General features: G+C 45.2%; 1 protein-coding gene across 1 annotated transcript in view; it reads right to left on the bottom strand.

The window, feature by feature from the left end:
• The window catches only part of DDHD1 (DDHD domain containing 1), a 63980-nt gene that overhangs the window by 15631 nt on the left and 33356 nt on the right, over positions 1-14993 (bottom strand). Inside the window, exons 7-8 of the mRNA XM_027905166.1 lie at positions 8627-8733; positions 8256-8362 (exon numbers count right to left, since the gene is read on the bottom strand). Coding sequence (XP_027760967.1) covers positions 8256-8362; positions 8627-8733 — 214 coding nt within the window. The remainder of the gene's footprint in view (positions 1-8255; positions 8363-8626; positions 8734-14993) is intronic.

The raw sequence follows: 14993 nt of genomic DNA on the forward strand, positions 1-14993 counted from the left end.
TTGGAAGTTTGCAGAGCAGAGTCCAAGCACTGGAGTCAACTGAATTATCCTGATGGAGATGATTCCTAAACTCCAAATTCCTGGTTACCAAACTGAATTGTGGAGTAGAAGTAGGAAATCCTCCAGATTTCCAGGTACTGTGAATGGTCTGGTTTTGCTGCTCTGCCAAACCAGGAGTCCTCTCCACCTGCAGTGAGCACTTATGGGTGTTGGTGTCCTGCCAAAAGTTCTGTGCCAGTAGTAAGATTAGAAACTGAACCTTTTTGGTGCATAGTAAGGGAAAAAAAAAAAGAAATAATAAAAAAAAGCATATTCACTTGAAGTCCCAGCTAAAAAACTGCTTAAGTAGTACATGAGGTTAATATTTACTGGTGGTTGGAACTAGATGATGTTTAAGGTCCCTTCCAACCTAAGCCATTCTATCATTACATTCTATGATTTAGTCCTGATTTGCTTTCCTAGCATAAAATATTCTAACTTGTAAAAGAAAAGTTTGGTTTGAACAGGGTTTTAGTCCAGCAAGTGCAACATGAAACACTTTCAAATCTCTTTTGTAGCTACAGCCTGATATATTTCATAACACTCCATATAAAAATACCTTTTAAAACCAACAGTTGGCTTTGTATTTCCTAAAATCAGTGATTTTTTTCCATTGGAATGAAACCATGAAAAATGCAGCTGTCTTATCAAATTGTCTCTCCTAAATGGCATCATTGTAATATAACTGATTTTTTAAGAGCTGATTTTTTTTTGTTTTATGCACAGCTTGTCTTTTTGCTCCCTCTGAAGGGTTTATGGGAGTCTTAATTAAATACTATTACATAAAAACACCCCCAGCAACAAAAAAATAACAATTCATCCTCCCAAACCCACGACACCCAAGTGGCTGCTCCATGTCTCCACCTCATGGTCAGGTTATAAGTAATACAAATATAAAAAAAAAATAAAACCCTGAGCTTGTTGAATGCTTCTCCTGCTCTCACTGCGCCTACATCGAGGAATTCCTGATTAAAGGAGCCCTTTTCCCACTGGTTTCCCCTTGGGAAACAAACCAAGCCTCACTGCCTGCTGAGCCACAGGATCTATCATGTGCTTAGAGGAAGCCCCTGCTGGTTCTGCCTGAAAACAGGAAAGCAGGAACCATTTACAAAAAAAACCAAAAAAAGGAATAGTGGGATGCAACATGACCAGACCCCTCTCTCTTTTTCCATCTCCCCTCCTCCCTCCCCGTTCCCATCTTGTTTTGGGGACTGAACAGTCACAGAGCTGTTTCTCCACCCAAGGTCTTCACACGGCCTTCCCCACAAACTGAGTTTCCTGGAGTTTCCCATATTCCCAACCCACATAACCACCTCCCCCAAGGCTTCTCCCACAGACCAAACAAGCTCAAATACCTCACAGAAGAATAAATGAGGCAGCAGCCGATGTTTTTCCCAGTCAGCTGCTCCCCTGGTCCCTGTGCAGCTGCTCTGACTGCTGATTTTCTGCCTGCTCTGCTCTGTTACCCTCAGCTCTTCCAGAAGGACCAGGGAAACGCAGCATGTTTGCCTGCCTGTTACTGAGCAGATCAAACACTGCAACAAAGGGAACACTTCCTATTTCTCCCAGAAAGAGCTACATATCAAATCCCATCCTCCCAGCTGGCCTTCCTACCTCAGTGTTAGTTTAGCATCAAACGCTGAAATATTTCAAGGAAAGGTAGAGAAAAATCTTATAGTGTTCCTGTTCTCTTTCCCAGGAAAGTCCTGTTCTGATTTTTAGGGAAAAAATCTGGGAAGCACCTTTTGCTGACCAACTGTTTCAGTGCTAAAGTTTAGTGCACTACAAGTCTTGCAGATGTAACATTAAATACTCACAGCTACCCAGAGAAAATCCTTCCAGTGTCTAGAGGGGCTCTAAGGGAGTCTGAGAGGGACTTTGGACGAGGAGGGAATGGCTTCCCACTGCCATAGGGCAGGGTTAAATGGGATATTGGGAAGGAATTCCTGGCTGGGAGGGTGGGCAGGCCCTGGCACAGGTTGCCCAGAGAAGCTGTGGCTGCCCCTGGATCCCTGGAAGTGTCCAAGGCCAGGTTGGAGCAACCTGGGCTGGTGGAAGGTGTCCCTGCCCATGGCAGGGGGTTGGAACAAGATGATCTTTAAGGTCCCTTCCAACCCACACCATTCTATGGTTATTATTTGCCTGAAGCTCCACTTATCAGCTGAAGTTTTGCCAATAAATCTTCCATGCGGGAAACTCGAGCCCACAGGATCAAGTTGCTCAGAAGTCACCGGCTTAATATTCAGACAAACGGAGGTTAAACACCGTGTGCTCCTCACAAACCAAATGAAAGGCAGAGTCAGGAATGGTCTCCCTGCACATTCATTCTGTCACACTTCGTGCACTTCAAGGTAAAGCCAAAAACCAGACTGCCGACCAAGGGCCAGGTTGCTGGACTTGATCAGGCCAAAAATGCCCTTTATTTTCCAGTTACAGGCCTGCTTGGCATATGGCTTCCAGGGAATTCAAAGATAACAGCCCATTCCATCCTTTCAGGAATGCTGGTGGTACAGGCATGTGCTTTACACGATTAAGATGGGAGTCCGGGTGGGATATAAAACATGTCACTGTCATCTCAGTCAGTGACAGTCACTGTCATCTCAGAAGGAGTTGTGGGAAGGCTGACAATCAGGGCAAGCAGGATCATGTCTCTAATCACCTCCTGGCTATTGGGCAAGCCTTGAAAACTGCTGGATCATGATGAGGGAGTGAGACATCCAGAGCCGCTCCCTGGCTCGGTTTTTGTGCAGAACATTAACAGCATCCTGCGCTGAGCTGGAAAAATCCAAACCTCTAAATCCCTGGCACCAGCATCTCAAACAGCTGCTCGTTCTCCTCTGAGGCAAAGCAGCCCTGTGAGACACCAGCACAAATAAGCATGAGCAGCATGTCTGTTCTTTCAAAGCAGAAGGAAGTGGGCTGTGGGTGTGGTGGACAAACTCCTCCTGGACCCACACCAAGGAGATCCAGGCAGGAGGGAGAACTCTCCATCTCCTGGTCCCTTCTAGTGGGCAGATCACTGGGGTCGAAGGGGCTTTTCAGTGCATGCCAAAATTACCAGTGCAGAAAATGATACTTTCCCCTGAATATCCAGGGAATGATTTTTTTTTTTCAAGAGAACAAGGAGTATAAAACCCCTGCTGGCACCTGGGCATAGCAGTAAACACAGACCTTGAGGCTGCTCTTGCTCAAATCCTCATTCACACAACCACTAAGGTTGGAAAAACACCTCCAGGATCGTCAAGTCCAGACTCTGACCCACCACCAAGCCCACTAAACCACATCGTGAAGTGCCACATCTACTTGTTTGCTGAACACTTCAAGGGATGGTGACTCCACCACTGCCCTGGGCAGCCTGTTCCGCTGCTTAACCACCCTTTCTTTCACTGAAGGAGTTTTTCCCAATATCCAACCTGAGGAGCCTCCCCCGGCACTTGCTGCCAAAACCTGGACAAAGCACTCCAGTCCAAACCTTTTTGATCTGTCAAATCCAACAAAAACACTTCCTCTCCTCTTGGGCCGTGTGGACTGTCCTCTCCTGAGACTGCTCTCAGCTCTGACCATTCCCCTTGCTGTAACTCTCAGAGCTCCTTTCTCTGTGCCATCTCCACAGGACCCTCACCCACTGGACAGTCTCCCCACGTGAACAGTTAGAACCCCAAGAGAAATAAAATAAAATAACAGACAACTACCTATGAAAAGGGGGAGTGCAGGAAACCTGAACCTCTGGCTTTTTGTAGCTTTGTGGGAAAGGGATTTCAAGGAGATCCGAGGAACGGCGAGTTTTGCAAGCAGCCCTTCCCAAACGTCAAGAGGACTTGGGGAGAAAGCGCAAACTCCTCTGAAATTCAGCAAGCAGGCAAGTGTGTGAGCCAGCTGGAGGGAGAAGAGGGTCCTCAAAAGCCAGCAGGAGAGCTGCAGCTCAAGGATGGGTTGCAGAGGACTGTGAGAGCGAAGACAAGGAGCTGTTGCTCCACGTGAACCGGGAGGAACGTGCCAGCACATGAGGCAGAGCTGACCCTCGGGATCCAACAGTTGTCACACTCCCTGCTGGCATCACTGACGGATGCCAGGGGACTGTCACAACAACAGATGAGAGGCCAGAACGAGCGGGAGCTGTGGGAACAGACAAGAAGGGCCGTGTATTTTAGTGATGAAATGAAAAAAAGGGTCTGTGGGTCTGCCCAGACCCAAGCCTCTCTCTCAGGGTCCCTCTTGCTGCTGAAAAAACATGAGTGTAACCCATTTCTAACAAGTCACTGTGTTCAAGACTTAGTTTAGGTTCAGGCAGAGCCATTAACCTATCACTTTATAAAGCTGAGAATTCATTCAAGGACAATCCAATTAATTAAGCAAGCCAGGGAAGTGCTGCCAAGCAGCATCTACACTATTAGGTTCAACAAAATAAGCAAAACCCCTGTTAAATAGTTTAAAATTTCCTGCTCCCCATCTTGCTTTCAAACACACCTAAAACAGTTCCCTTTAGTTGCTGAAAAGGATGCACAAAAAAAGGATATTCCCACTGCAAAACCTCATATGCAAGAGGGATGCAAGTTCTAGTAGAAGTTAATACTTGCCTTAAATTTCAAGAGTATTGTCATTAATTTTCCTCTTTAATATCTGTTTAATGGCAAACTATGAAGCCATTTCAAGGTCAGGACTCTGAGCAACCTGGTCTAGTGGAAGGTGTCCCTGCCCATGGCAGGGAGGGCAACGAGATGGTCTTCCAGGTCCCTTCCAATCCAACCTATTCTGTGATTCTAAGGTGGACACTGAAGTTTTCCTGCTCTCCAGTTGGGAGGGAAGTAATCCAAAAACATCTCCTACTAATCTGAGGCCACTACAGTGTTTGAACTAAATCTTTAGAGATCTTGGGATGACTGATGTAAATAATATTTATCCTGTTCTACAGGCATTTTCTGTCATGAAATATATCAATAATTTACAGAATTACAATTAGCCTGCAAGTGAGTACAGTGAAGATCAGTCCAAAAAAAAGAATTTAGCACTATAATGAAGGTGACAACACTGAATTTACTGTGCATCAATTAGTCTTTTTAATCTCTGTTACAGCCATTTATTATTAAAGAAATATGAAGCTACAGTGACACAGATGTGAAATGAAGTCGCCCACAGAAGACACTAAACCCCAAGATTACGTTACCACAGATGGCACCAGCAAGGTCAGAAGCAGAATGTGAAATGACTGTTCATTTAGAAATAGGCAGGTCTGCAGCAAGACATCAATTCACTGCTTTTTTTTATTATCTGATAATGTTTAAAGAGGGTGAAATAGGTGAGGACCTGAACAGCACCACTTGCAGCCACACAAAACCACCAGGGCTGAATCTGTTGGCTGCAGTCTGAGACCAGACTGTCTGAGAGGCTCACAGGGCTGTGCTGAATTATTAATGCCTGTCTGGTATCACATCACACGTCAGGAGTCACAGGAACCTTCTGGATATTCTCCTACCGCGCTGGAGAAGAAACAATACTTGAAATCAGAGAGGGGGGTCACCCAGCACGCTGCTGGAAGGCTCAGCTGAGCCATCCAGAGCCTCTGGGACAGCTCTTTGCTGTCCTGCGTGAAAATGATACCACAAGGACTCTTCCCCCTGAAAGGGGATAGTGGCTGCCCCTCACACTGCCCACTCGCAAATCCCTTAAGGAGCTGTTTGAAGAGTGGCAAGAAGCTTTAAAGAAGTACTTCTGGTACCTGTAGGTGTGGGGAAAATCCTTGAAAGGAGAAAGAAAATTTGTAGCTGAGTACTGTGCAATGTGTGCTGGCAGCCCCAAGAAGCCAAACGGGTCCTGGGCTGCTTCACAGAAAGGATTCTCCCTCTGCCAGGATCCCACAGACCCCACTTAGAGCACCGTGTCCAGTTCTGGGGTCCCCAACATCAGAAGGACGTGGAGCTGCTGCAGTAAGTCCAGAGGAAGCCACAGAGATGCTCCAAGGGCTGGAGCCCCTCTGCTCTGGAGCCAGGCTGGGAGAGCTGGGGGGGTTCACCTGGAGAAGAGAAGGATCCAGGGAGACCTGAGAGCCCCTTGCAGGGCCTAAAGGGGCTCCAGGAGAGCTGGAGAGGGACTGGGGACAAGGGGGATGGAGGGACAGGACACGGGGAATGGCTTCCCAGTGCCAGAGGGCAGGGAGAGATGGGAGACTGGGACAAAAATTTTTGTCTGTGAGGGTAGAGAGGCCCTGGTACAGGTTGCCCAGAGAAGCTGTGGCTGCCCCTGGATCCCTGGAAGTGTCCAAGGCCAGGTTGGATGGGGCTTGGAGCAACCTGGGCTAGTGGAAGGTGTCCCTGCCCATGGCAGGGGATGGAATGAGATGATCTTTAAGGTCCCTTCCAACCCAAACCACTCTGGGATCTGATGCCTGCCGAGTGTCAGGAGGTGAACAGCGGCTTTACCTTTCTCTAGGCTGAGCTCACCACGTTGCTCAATTTACCTCCCAGAGGCAAAGGGAAGTTTAACAAACTCCTTTTGAGACACCTTCAGGATTTCTGCATGGAAAGCACCAGAAGTGCCCACGGCACACAAAGAATCGTGTCGGTGTAACAAAGCGCTGAGCGGGTACATCAGTTCTGAGCAACGTGTGACCACGTGAACACTCCAAGGCAAGGCTCATTTCTGAGCAGGAACGAGCACTCAGAGCAAAGTGCCACCAAACAGCTCCAGTCTGAACACGGGAAAACCCCCAACCTTTCCCAGAAGAAACGCTCCATTTGATACTGTGGTGTTGAACTCTGCAAAGTCAGGTCAGAGGAAATAAAATGGCATAAGGAAGAGTAACTTGAGAATGTTGTTGCAAACGTTTCAAGAAAATTCACTCAATTGATTTGATGAAAAATACCAGATCTAAGCACAGCCACAGCGCACTCATTTTATTTGTCAATTCTCATGCCCAAGGGATGGTGATAAACCTGTAAAACTACAATTGCACTGAGCAATGAATTAAGTTTTTCATGCATTGCTGGCCAGCACACCTCAACTTCACTCACTAATCCGTTTCCCACAAGGTGTCCACAGACATGCCAAGCCTCTAATGCAGTTTAAAAATATCTGTTTTAAAGCTGCCAGGGAAATTTTCGTCACTTGCCACAATAGTTCACGTTGGCCTCAGTTACACAACAGACAGAGAAACCTGAGACACAGGGGAGAACCCTCATCAATGAACTCTGCATTACTGAGCAGGAAGAGAGGCACAGCTTTCAGTTTTCAAGTTATGTTGACAGTCCAAAGGACTTAAACCCACCTAATTTTACCGAAAAGTAGCATCAAAACCCCTTGCAAGCTTTGAAATCTCACCCTGCCCCAGTCTAACCATGCTCAGGGCACCAAGACTGCCAAAAGATTAACTACTGCATACATAAAAGTATCCAACACACAAAAACCCTACAACTCCCAGAGAAATTAATCCTCAAACAGCCCCACAGGGGTTTGCAAGTTAAGTGTGATACATGAGGGATGCTACTGGGGTGATGCACTCTGCACATTTTACAGGTTACTTCATTTATTTTTTTATTATATTTTATCATTTACTCAAGGGTTATCATTATTAAAGGCTACTATCATTTATTTAAAGCTTTTCCTCTCTGATTCATGGGGTCACTTTACAGCTGCACAGACTAGAGCACACCTGTTCCTACAGGAACAGTGGGAGCATCCAGGATAAGCTGGACAAATAAAAAATCAACAGTCCCCTAATAAACTGAGTAACTGTGAATCATTTTGCTTTCCCTGCAAGGCCAAGTGTACACAAATGCATTAGAACTGCCTTGGGCACGTTTGCAGGTGCTGCCATCCCATCTGACAAAAAGGAAATGACAAATGTCCAAGGATTTTGTGAGGGGTAAGAAGAATCTCAGCTCTATGGACACCCATTGCTCTAAATACGCAGAAATTAATGAAAACACAGTTAGGAACCTTCCCATTTCTCAGCTGTTGGGACAAAACATTTTAGCCAGACGTTTCTGCTCTAAATAAATTACACTGCACCTTTTTTGGGTGGCTCTACTCCCACCACTTTTAAAAAACTCTGTATTTGACTACTGTGGACGACCATTACACACCTACAAAGCGTCAACACCCTTCACACGGGGTTTCTCCGAAGGAAACTCTGCTGACATTCCCAAGTCCAGCTGGTTTCAGCCTCCAAGCCCCGCTCCACTAAAACTTACACGCACTCAGGTTTTACTTTACGCACTCACTTCGTCTCGGTACAGAGGACTCGTGTAGTACATGATGTCCATCGCGCTGCTGTTCAGCATGTCCCGCAATCCCCGCACTTTATCCGGAGTGATGGAGTCCACAGTGTCTGGAAAACCAAAAAAAAAGGAGATTTAACTTACATACAGCAGAATGATAAAGTAAAATGACAGACTGGTTTGGGTGGGATGAGCAGGGACACCTTCCCACTAGTCCAGGTTGCTCCAAACCCGGCCTGGAACGTTCCAGGGGTGGGACGTGCAAACAAAACCAAACGAAAATCCGAGCGAGCCACAGGCAGAGAACAAAGCCTGAGAGAATTCTGAGGAGGATTTTGCAGCTGCTGGCGCAGCAAGAGAACCAGGCAGTGTACCTCCATCCAGGGTCAGTTTGGATCTCCATTCCACTGGAAGGAATTCTACGTGCGTTGCCAGGTTGGAAAAATACTTTTCTTCTACTTTTCTTGCAGTGTCTCGCATCCTATAAAAACAGAAAGGAACATCCTATAAAAACAGAAAGTTCCTGTAAAGATTGCTGTTGGTGCTTTTAGCCAATAAACCAATGCATCCAGCAACCACACATTTCCTGCAGTGCTACTTTTCAAACCCTACTAATGTAGGTGATTCCCTAAAGAGCTGCTTAAACTCTCATGGAATGAAAAATTCTGTGCATTGCATGCTCAAAAGGGTTTTAAATTTATCAGACTATGGGTTTAGCATAAGACATCTAAATTCAATTCAAAGGTACCTCTCAGTTCGGGTAGGTTTGGGGTAGAATGTGAAAATTAAGAACTGGAAAATACGAATTAGAGAATCAGAAAACAGAAAATTAGGAATTTGACCACTGAATCGAAATCTAGAACCCACTGAAATCAACCATTTAACCAGTACATGAGGAAGACAATTCAGTGCCTTTAAACACCAAGAAAACCATTAAAAACATGGCTTGGGATGTCAGAATTTTATTTTAATTTTACATACTGAATTGCAAGGCTTGAGAGCTCTGAGGGTGAGAAATGGGGTCTCTTACTAGTGCTTTAACTTGCAGTGGCAGATGGAGAGGCTTTGGAAAGACTTTTCATTTCTGCAGCCTGTCTGAACATGAACACTGATGCACCTTTCTCAAGGGGGGAGAAAAAAATTAAAATACCCAAACCCCAAAGCATATCTGACCCCTTCTGCTGTTTGAGGGAGAAGGGGAATAACAGTATGTTATATTCTTGCAAAAATGTGACTTTACTTGTGTTGTGTGAAGGATCCCTCAGCACAAAATGAAAAGCAAGATGTTAAATATCTCTGCATTCCACCAAAATCATTCAGCACCCAAGCTGAAAGTGTTATATTTGCCTTTATCTCCTTGACACAAATTTTGGCTCCCAAGAGTATAAGCATTTTTGAGGATGAGCACAACAATAAATAAAACCAAGGGGCAGCAGTGCTGGGTTTCCAGCAGCTGGCTCCCAGTTCCAAGCATCAAGTTCTTTTTTATTTCAGAGTTTCAATCTTTTTTTTCCCCTATTTTCAAAGCAGCTCCCTTTACTGATTGTTACAGCCAAAGGCACAATGGCATTAAACTCCCACCAGTTCTTCCACCAGTAAAAATGCTGTTTAGGAAGTTTAACCCCTGAGATGAGGCACTTTCCTTGAATATATTAATGCTCCTCTGTTCTTCAGGAGAAATGAGACAGTTCAGGCTAAATCACTCCCAACACCTGGGACTGGAATTGCTTCAGCTGCTCCATGTGCTGAGCCATTTCTGCTCCAGCACTGTCCTGTTTTGAGAATCAACCCCCTTGAAAAGCAGGAGGATGAGGCAGGAAGGTGTATAAAAATTATTGCCTTGAAATAAACATCTTATTATTATTTTGTCTTCTTTATCATATTTTTTTCCTAAGGAAAAGCCTGTTATGCTACTAAAAAAGCAGATCAATAATGCATCATATTTTTGAAGAAGGCAGTGAAAAACCCTTTTCTATAACTGACGCTTTCTGATGAAGGAAAGGAAAAAGGGGGAAGGGGAAAAAAAAAGGGAAGGCAAAAAAGGGGGAAAGGAAAGAAAACAGGGCACAAAACGGAGGAAAGGGATAAAAAGGAAGGAAGGGGAGAAAAAAAAAGGGGGAAGGGGAGACAAAAAGGGGGAAGGGGAGAAAAAGGGGTGAAAAGAGGAGGGAGGAAGGAAAAAAGGGGGGAAGGAGGGAAAAAAGGGGGGAAAGAGGGGAAAAAATGGGGGAAGGAGGGAAAAAAGGGGGGGAAAAAGGAAGTAGCATCTTTTACATCCTTTCTTCCAAAGCAGTTACTGATGGCCTGACCAAAGAGCCAAGAAATGCAACTGCTCAGCATCTCTATTTTTAAAGCCTGGTGTTACTGCACTCTTAATCTCCTGCATTCTTGTCCAACGAGATGGCAAAGGTTTTAAAAAAAGCAGAATGTCCTCTCCATCATGAGGAGGTAAAAAAAAAAAAAAAAATCAGCAAGAGGATCTGCTTAAATCAGGGTTGATTTAAGTCCTGAGCTGACCTGAGCCCTCCCTGCCACCCCCACACACAACAGGCCTCTGAGGACACTTAATGTGAGAGCCCAACTTCAGCCCAGGAAATGTCTATAATATCAAGATCAAAATCCATTGAATACATTAACATTCCTGGAGTTCCCTGAGTAACCAAAAACAAAAAGAGAAGCACACCTATTCTTTGGAAATGCCAGCAATTCCTCTGTATTGCCAAGTCAGATCAACTTTCTCCTCGTGAAGGAGGGATAGAGTTAATTTTCTTCCTGGTGGCTGGTGCAGGGCTGTGTTTTGGATTTAGGATGAGCACACTGTTGACAACACACTGATATTTTGGTTGTTTTGGCTGTGATTACCCTGAGTCAAGAACTTTTCAGTGTCTCATGCTCTGCCAGTGAGAAGCTGCACAAGAAGCTGGGGGGGAAGAACATGGCCAGGACAGCTGACACAAAGTAATTCCAACAGGGGCTTTGTTCCATTATTATTATTATTACTATTATTATTATCATCATCATCATCATCATTATTTCAATTATTAAACTCTCACCACGAGTTCAGAACCAGTTAAATTTAGCAGGAAATCAGCCAAGCAGCAAGTTAAAGCTGCTTGACTTAAAAGCAGTGAAAGCATAGAAATACTGAAAGAATAAAGCACAGAATTCTAAACAGAAAGAATTACTTCAGCTGAAAGAAAGGGTAAATAACCTGGTCCTAACAGCACAGGAAAAAAACCCATCCAAACTATTTATGCATCAGTAACAGCTGGAAATATTATGAAGGAATAGCTATTAGACATCTCCATTTTCAAATGCAACAGGTACAGGACTTCCTTCTGTTTGAAAGGGTCCAGGTCTAATTAAAGTTACTCACAGACAAACTAAGATGGGGGATTTTTTTTTTTTTTTTTTTTTAACTAAAAGTCTTCTTTGTAAAGCGAAATACAGGAGTCTGGAGAAAACAGTGCAGCCTTGCAATTCTGCCAAGGTTTTTGGGAAAAGCATCAAGTCTCCACTCCTAAAAGCTGTGCCAGCTTTGTGTCATCCGAAATCCTGTGAAATGTACAACCTAATTTTACTCAGATCTGGAGGTTTCCCCTCATGTTGGGGGAAGTCGTCAGGACACGATCCAGCCTTTGGCAGAACAGTCCCAAACTTACAGAATCCCAGAATGGGTTGGGTTGGAAGGAACCTTAAGAATCATCTTGTTCCACCCCCTGCCACGGGCAGGGACACCTTCCACTAGCCCAGATTGCTCCAAACCCCATCCAACCTGGCCTTGGACACTTCCAGGGATCCAGGGGCAGTCATAGCTTCTCTGGGCCCTGTTCCAGGGCCTCCCCACCCTCACACACAAGGATTTCTTCTCAATATCCCATCTATCCCTGCCCTCTGGCAGTGGAAAGCCATTCCCTCTTGCCCTGCCACTCCAGGCTCTTGTCCAAAATCCCTCTCCAGCTCTCCTGGAGCATCTTTAAGCACTGGAAGGGGCTCTGAGGTCTCCTCAGAGCCTTCTCTTCTGCCCAAAGGACCACGGCCAAGCATTGACAAGCACTTGGTCCTTGAGGAAACCAAAACCCAACTCTCTGTGGATTTTCCTTGTGCCTTGCAAAATCCAGCCCAGCAGAAGTGCACAAAAGCTTTTTTTTTCCCCAACCAATTTTTGTTTCCTGCCACCTCCCTGACATCAAATCAAGCAGCAATTCCATTTCCCGGTGTTTTGAGCAGGGCCCTCCCATCGGACACATTGACCTTACAGAGCTGGGGAACACCACACACCACTGACTCAAGTTTGGTTGATTACAAACTCTGCAGCTACTAAAACATTTAATTTTTATGCTTTCCACTACAGTTTCAGAGCCAACCCAGTCCCATGTTCCCAGCCAAACACTGTCAGAGGTGCAGTTATCCTCTCTCTCATTATTTTACAGAAGCAATCTCACATCCATCTCCTGCTCACAGGGACAATTCCCAGGCCAACACATCCCATTTACAGCCGATGGTACCACACATCCCCCACTGGTTCTGATCAACAGTTTGATAAAATTCTGAAGAAAACTGCGGTTTAATTTCCAGGCAATGTGGCTACACTCACATGCAAACCCCCAGCACACAGACCTGCTATACACTTGTTTATCTGTTCCGCTATAAAGTTGGTTTTATAATTTTTTTTCTTCTTCTGGCTTTCAAAAATAAATATTTTGTGTTATTTTATTAGATGGCAAATCCCTCTACACCCTTGCTAAATTAACACCAACTGAAGTAATAAATCCTCATCTAAACAGGCAGAGAATTCCACTCCTTTCTGATACAAGTGGATGTTGGAATACCAACCTCAGAACAACAATTACTTAAATCTATACATTGAAACACATGGAAATAACTATAATTTATGACTTCTTAAAGAAAAAAATCGCTCAGGCACAGATGCAACACATACCTTAGAGAGAATTTTTACATATTGCTATTTTCCAGGCGAGAAGTAATGGCCTGAAAATAGATACTTTAGGATTCACCATAAATAAAATGTGCTTGGCTGCCTTTCTCTGATTAAAATAGTAAATAACAAATCCCTATTTTCACAAGTATTCATCCTTGCTTAAGTGAGTATATTTCAGAGACATATTTAGGATTGCTGCCGTGCGTTTTTTAATCTCATGCTACTGGTTTCACTCGTGTGGCATTCCCAAATTCTACATTAAAAAGTGGAGAGTTACAAACCCTGTTAGTTCACAAATTTCATAAAATGATGCTGATAGCTGGAAACAGAGCAAAATGCCTGAAGGCTTGAAGAAGTTACTAATTTTATTCCCAAGTTATCTCTGCTGACTCTCTTCTGTCAGATGATCCACAGCCAAGAGAAAAGGAATGGCCTTTTATTGAAAAAGCATCACACCAGCCAATCTCTGAACTCCTGATTTCATAGAATCCCAGAATGGGTTGGGTTGGAAGGGACCTTAAAAATCATCTTGTTCCACCCCCTGCCATGGGCAGGGACACCTTCCACCGGCCCAGTTTGCTCCAAGCCCCGTCCAACCTGGCCTTGGACACTTCCAGGGATCCAGGGGCAGCCACAGCTTCTCTGGGCAACCTGTTCCTCAGTTCCAGTGCCTCACCATCCTCATCACAGTGAGGAATTTCTTCCTAATATTTCATCCAAACCTGCCCTCTGTCAGTTTAAAGTCATTAACCCTTATCCTGTCCCCCTAATTTTAAGAGATAGGGCAATTGGATGTTCCCAAAAAAAAAAAAAAAAAAGCCCTAAACTCTCACTACTTCTTGCAAAAACACGTGGATCCATTCCTGGATTTTGGTCACACAGTTGGTAAACCATGTTCTAAATTATTCCCCAACTGCTTTCACCATCCTGGAGTTCCCTCAAACGGAGGGGAAGCCCTCATCGCCTCTTTGAGGAAATAATACCACGAGTTATTGAGGAAACTCAGGGCTGGCTTGAGCTAAATTTGGTGAGCTGAAGTGAGAGTAGCCGGCATGAGTAATAAAAACCGAGATCTGCTCCAGCCAGAGGAAATGAAAGGGCGTCTGTTTTCCAAATCTGAGCCGCGCTGCAGAAATGCCAACTCAAGCAGGATTTCAAGGAGCAACTGCAAGACACAAGTCATGTTCTGCCACTGTTCTTCGGGGATCCAGCTGCTCTCGGAGCAGGCTCATGAAAAACACCGCCCTGACACACACACAGACTCATTTTACTTCAGAGGAAAGATGGAAATTCGAGGGTGCAAACCAAGGAAGCACCAGCGTGGCTCGCACTTCACCCTTTTGGGAAGCAACAGGATTTTGCATGGTCAAAGGAACTCAAGCTGCTTAGTTGGTTGATCACACAATCCTGAGACAAGCCTGGGTGATCCAGGTGCTCCAGGTGCTGCAGTGCCTCCCTCCCAGCTCTGCTTTCCAAAGGGCAGGAAAGCTTGCCCTGCAGGGAGACGCTGCCTTTGGCATAAAGCAGAGCAGGCATTGCCTGCTCCCACTTCCATCCCCACTCCCTCCCATCCTCCAGGTGGAGTTCCACGTTTTTTTGGACCCATTGCAGCGATCCACCTTACAAAAATGGTACCACACAGTTGTGCTGGTGTGGGCAGGCAAAGGGCAGCACCAGGGAGAAACAAGGGGTGGGGTGAGGATGGGAAGGAGAACAGAGCTGGGGATACACCCCAAGTCCCGAGGGAGCTGTTCCAGCTTGTGTCCAACATGCAGCCCTGTGTTAGAGGACAAATGTAC

This window comes from Empidonax traillii, unplaced genomic scaffold (assembly GCF_003031625.1).
Source record: "Empidonax traillii isolate 1590-97213 ecotype Southwest subspecies unplaced genomic scaffold, ASM303162v1 scaffold1128:size488575, whole genome shotgun sequence".
Classification (NCBI taxonomy): domain Eukaryota; kingdom Metazoa; phylum Chordata; class Aves; order Passeriformes; family Tyrannidae; genus Empidonax; species Empidonax traillii.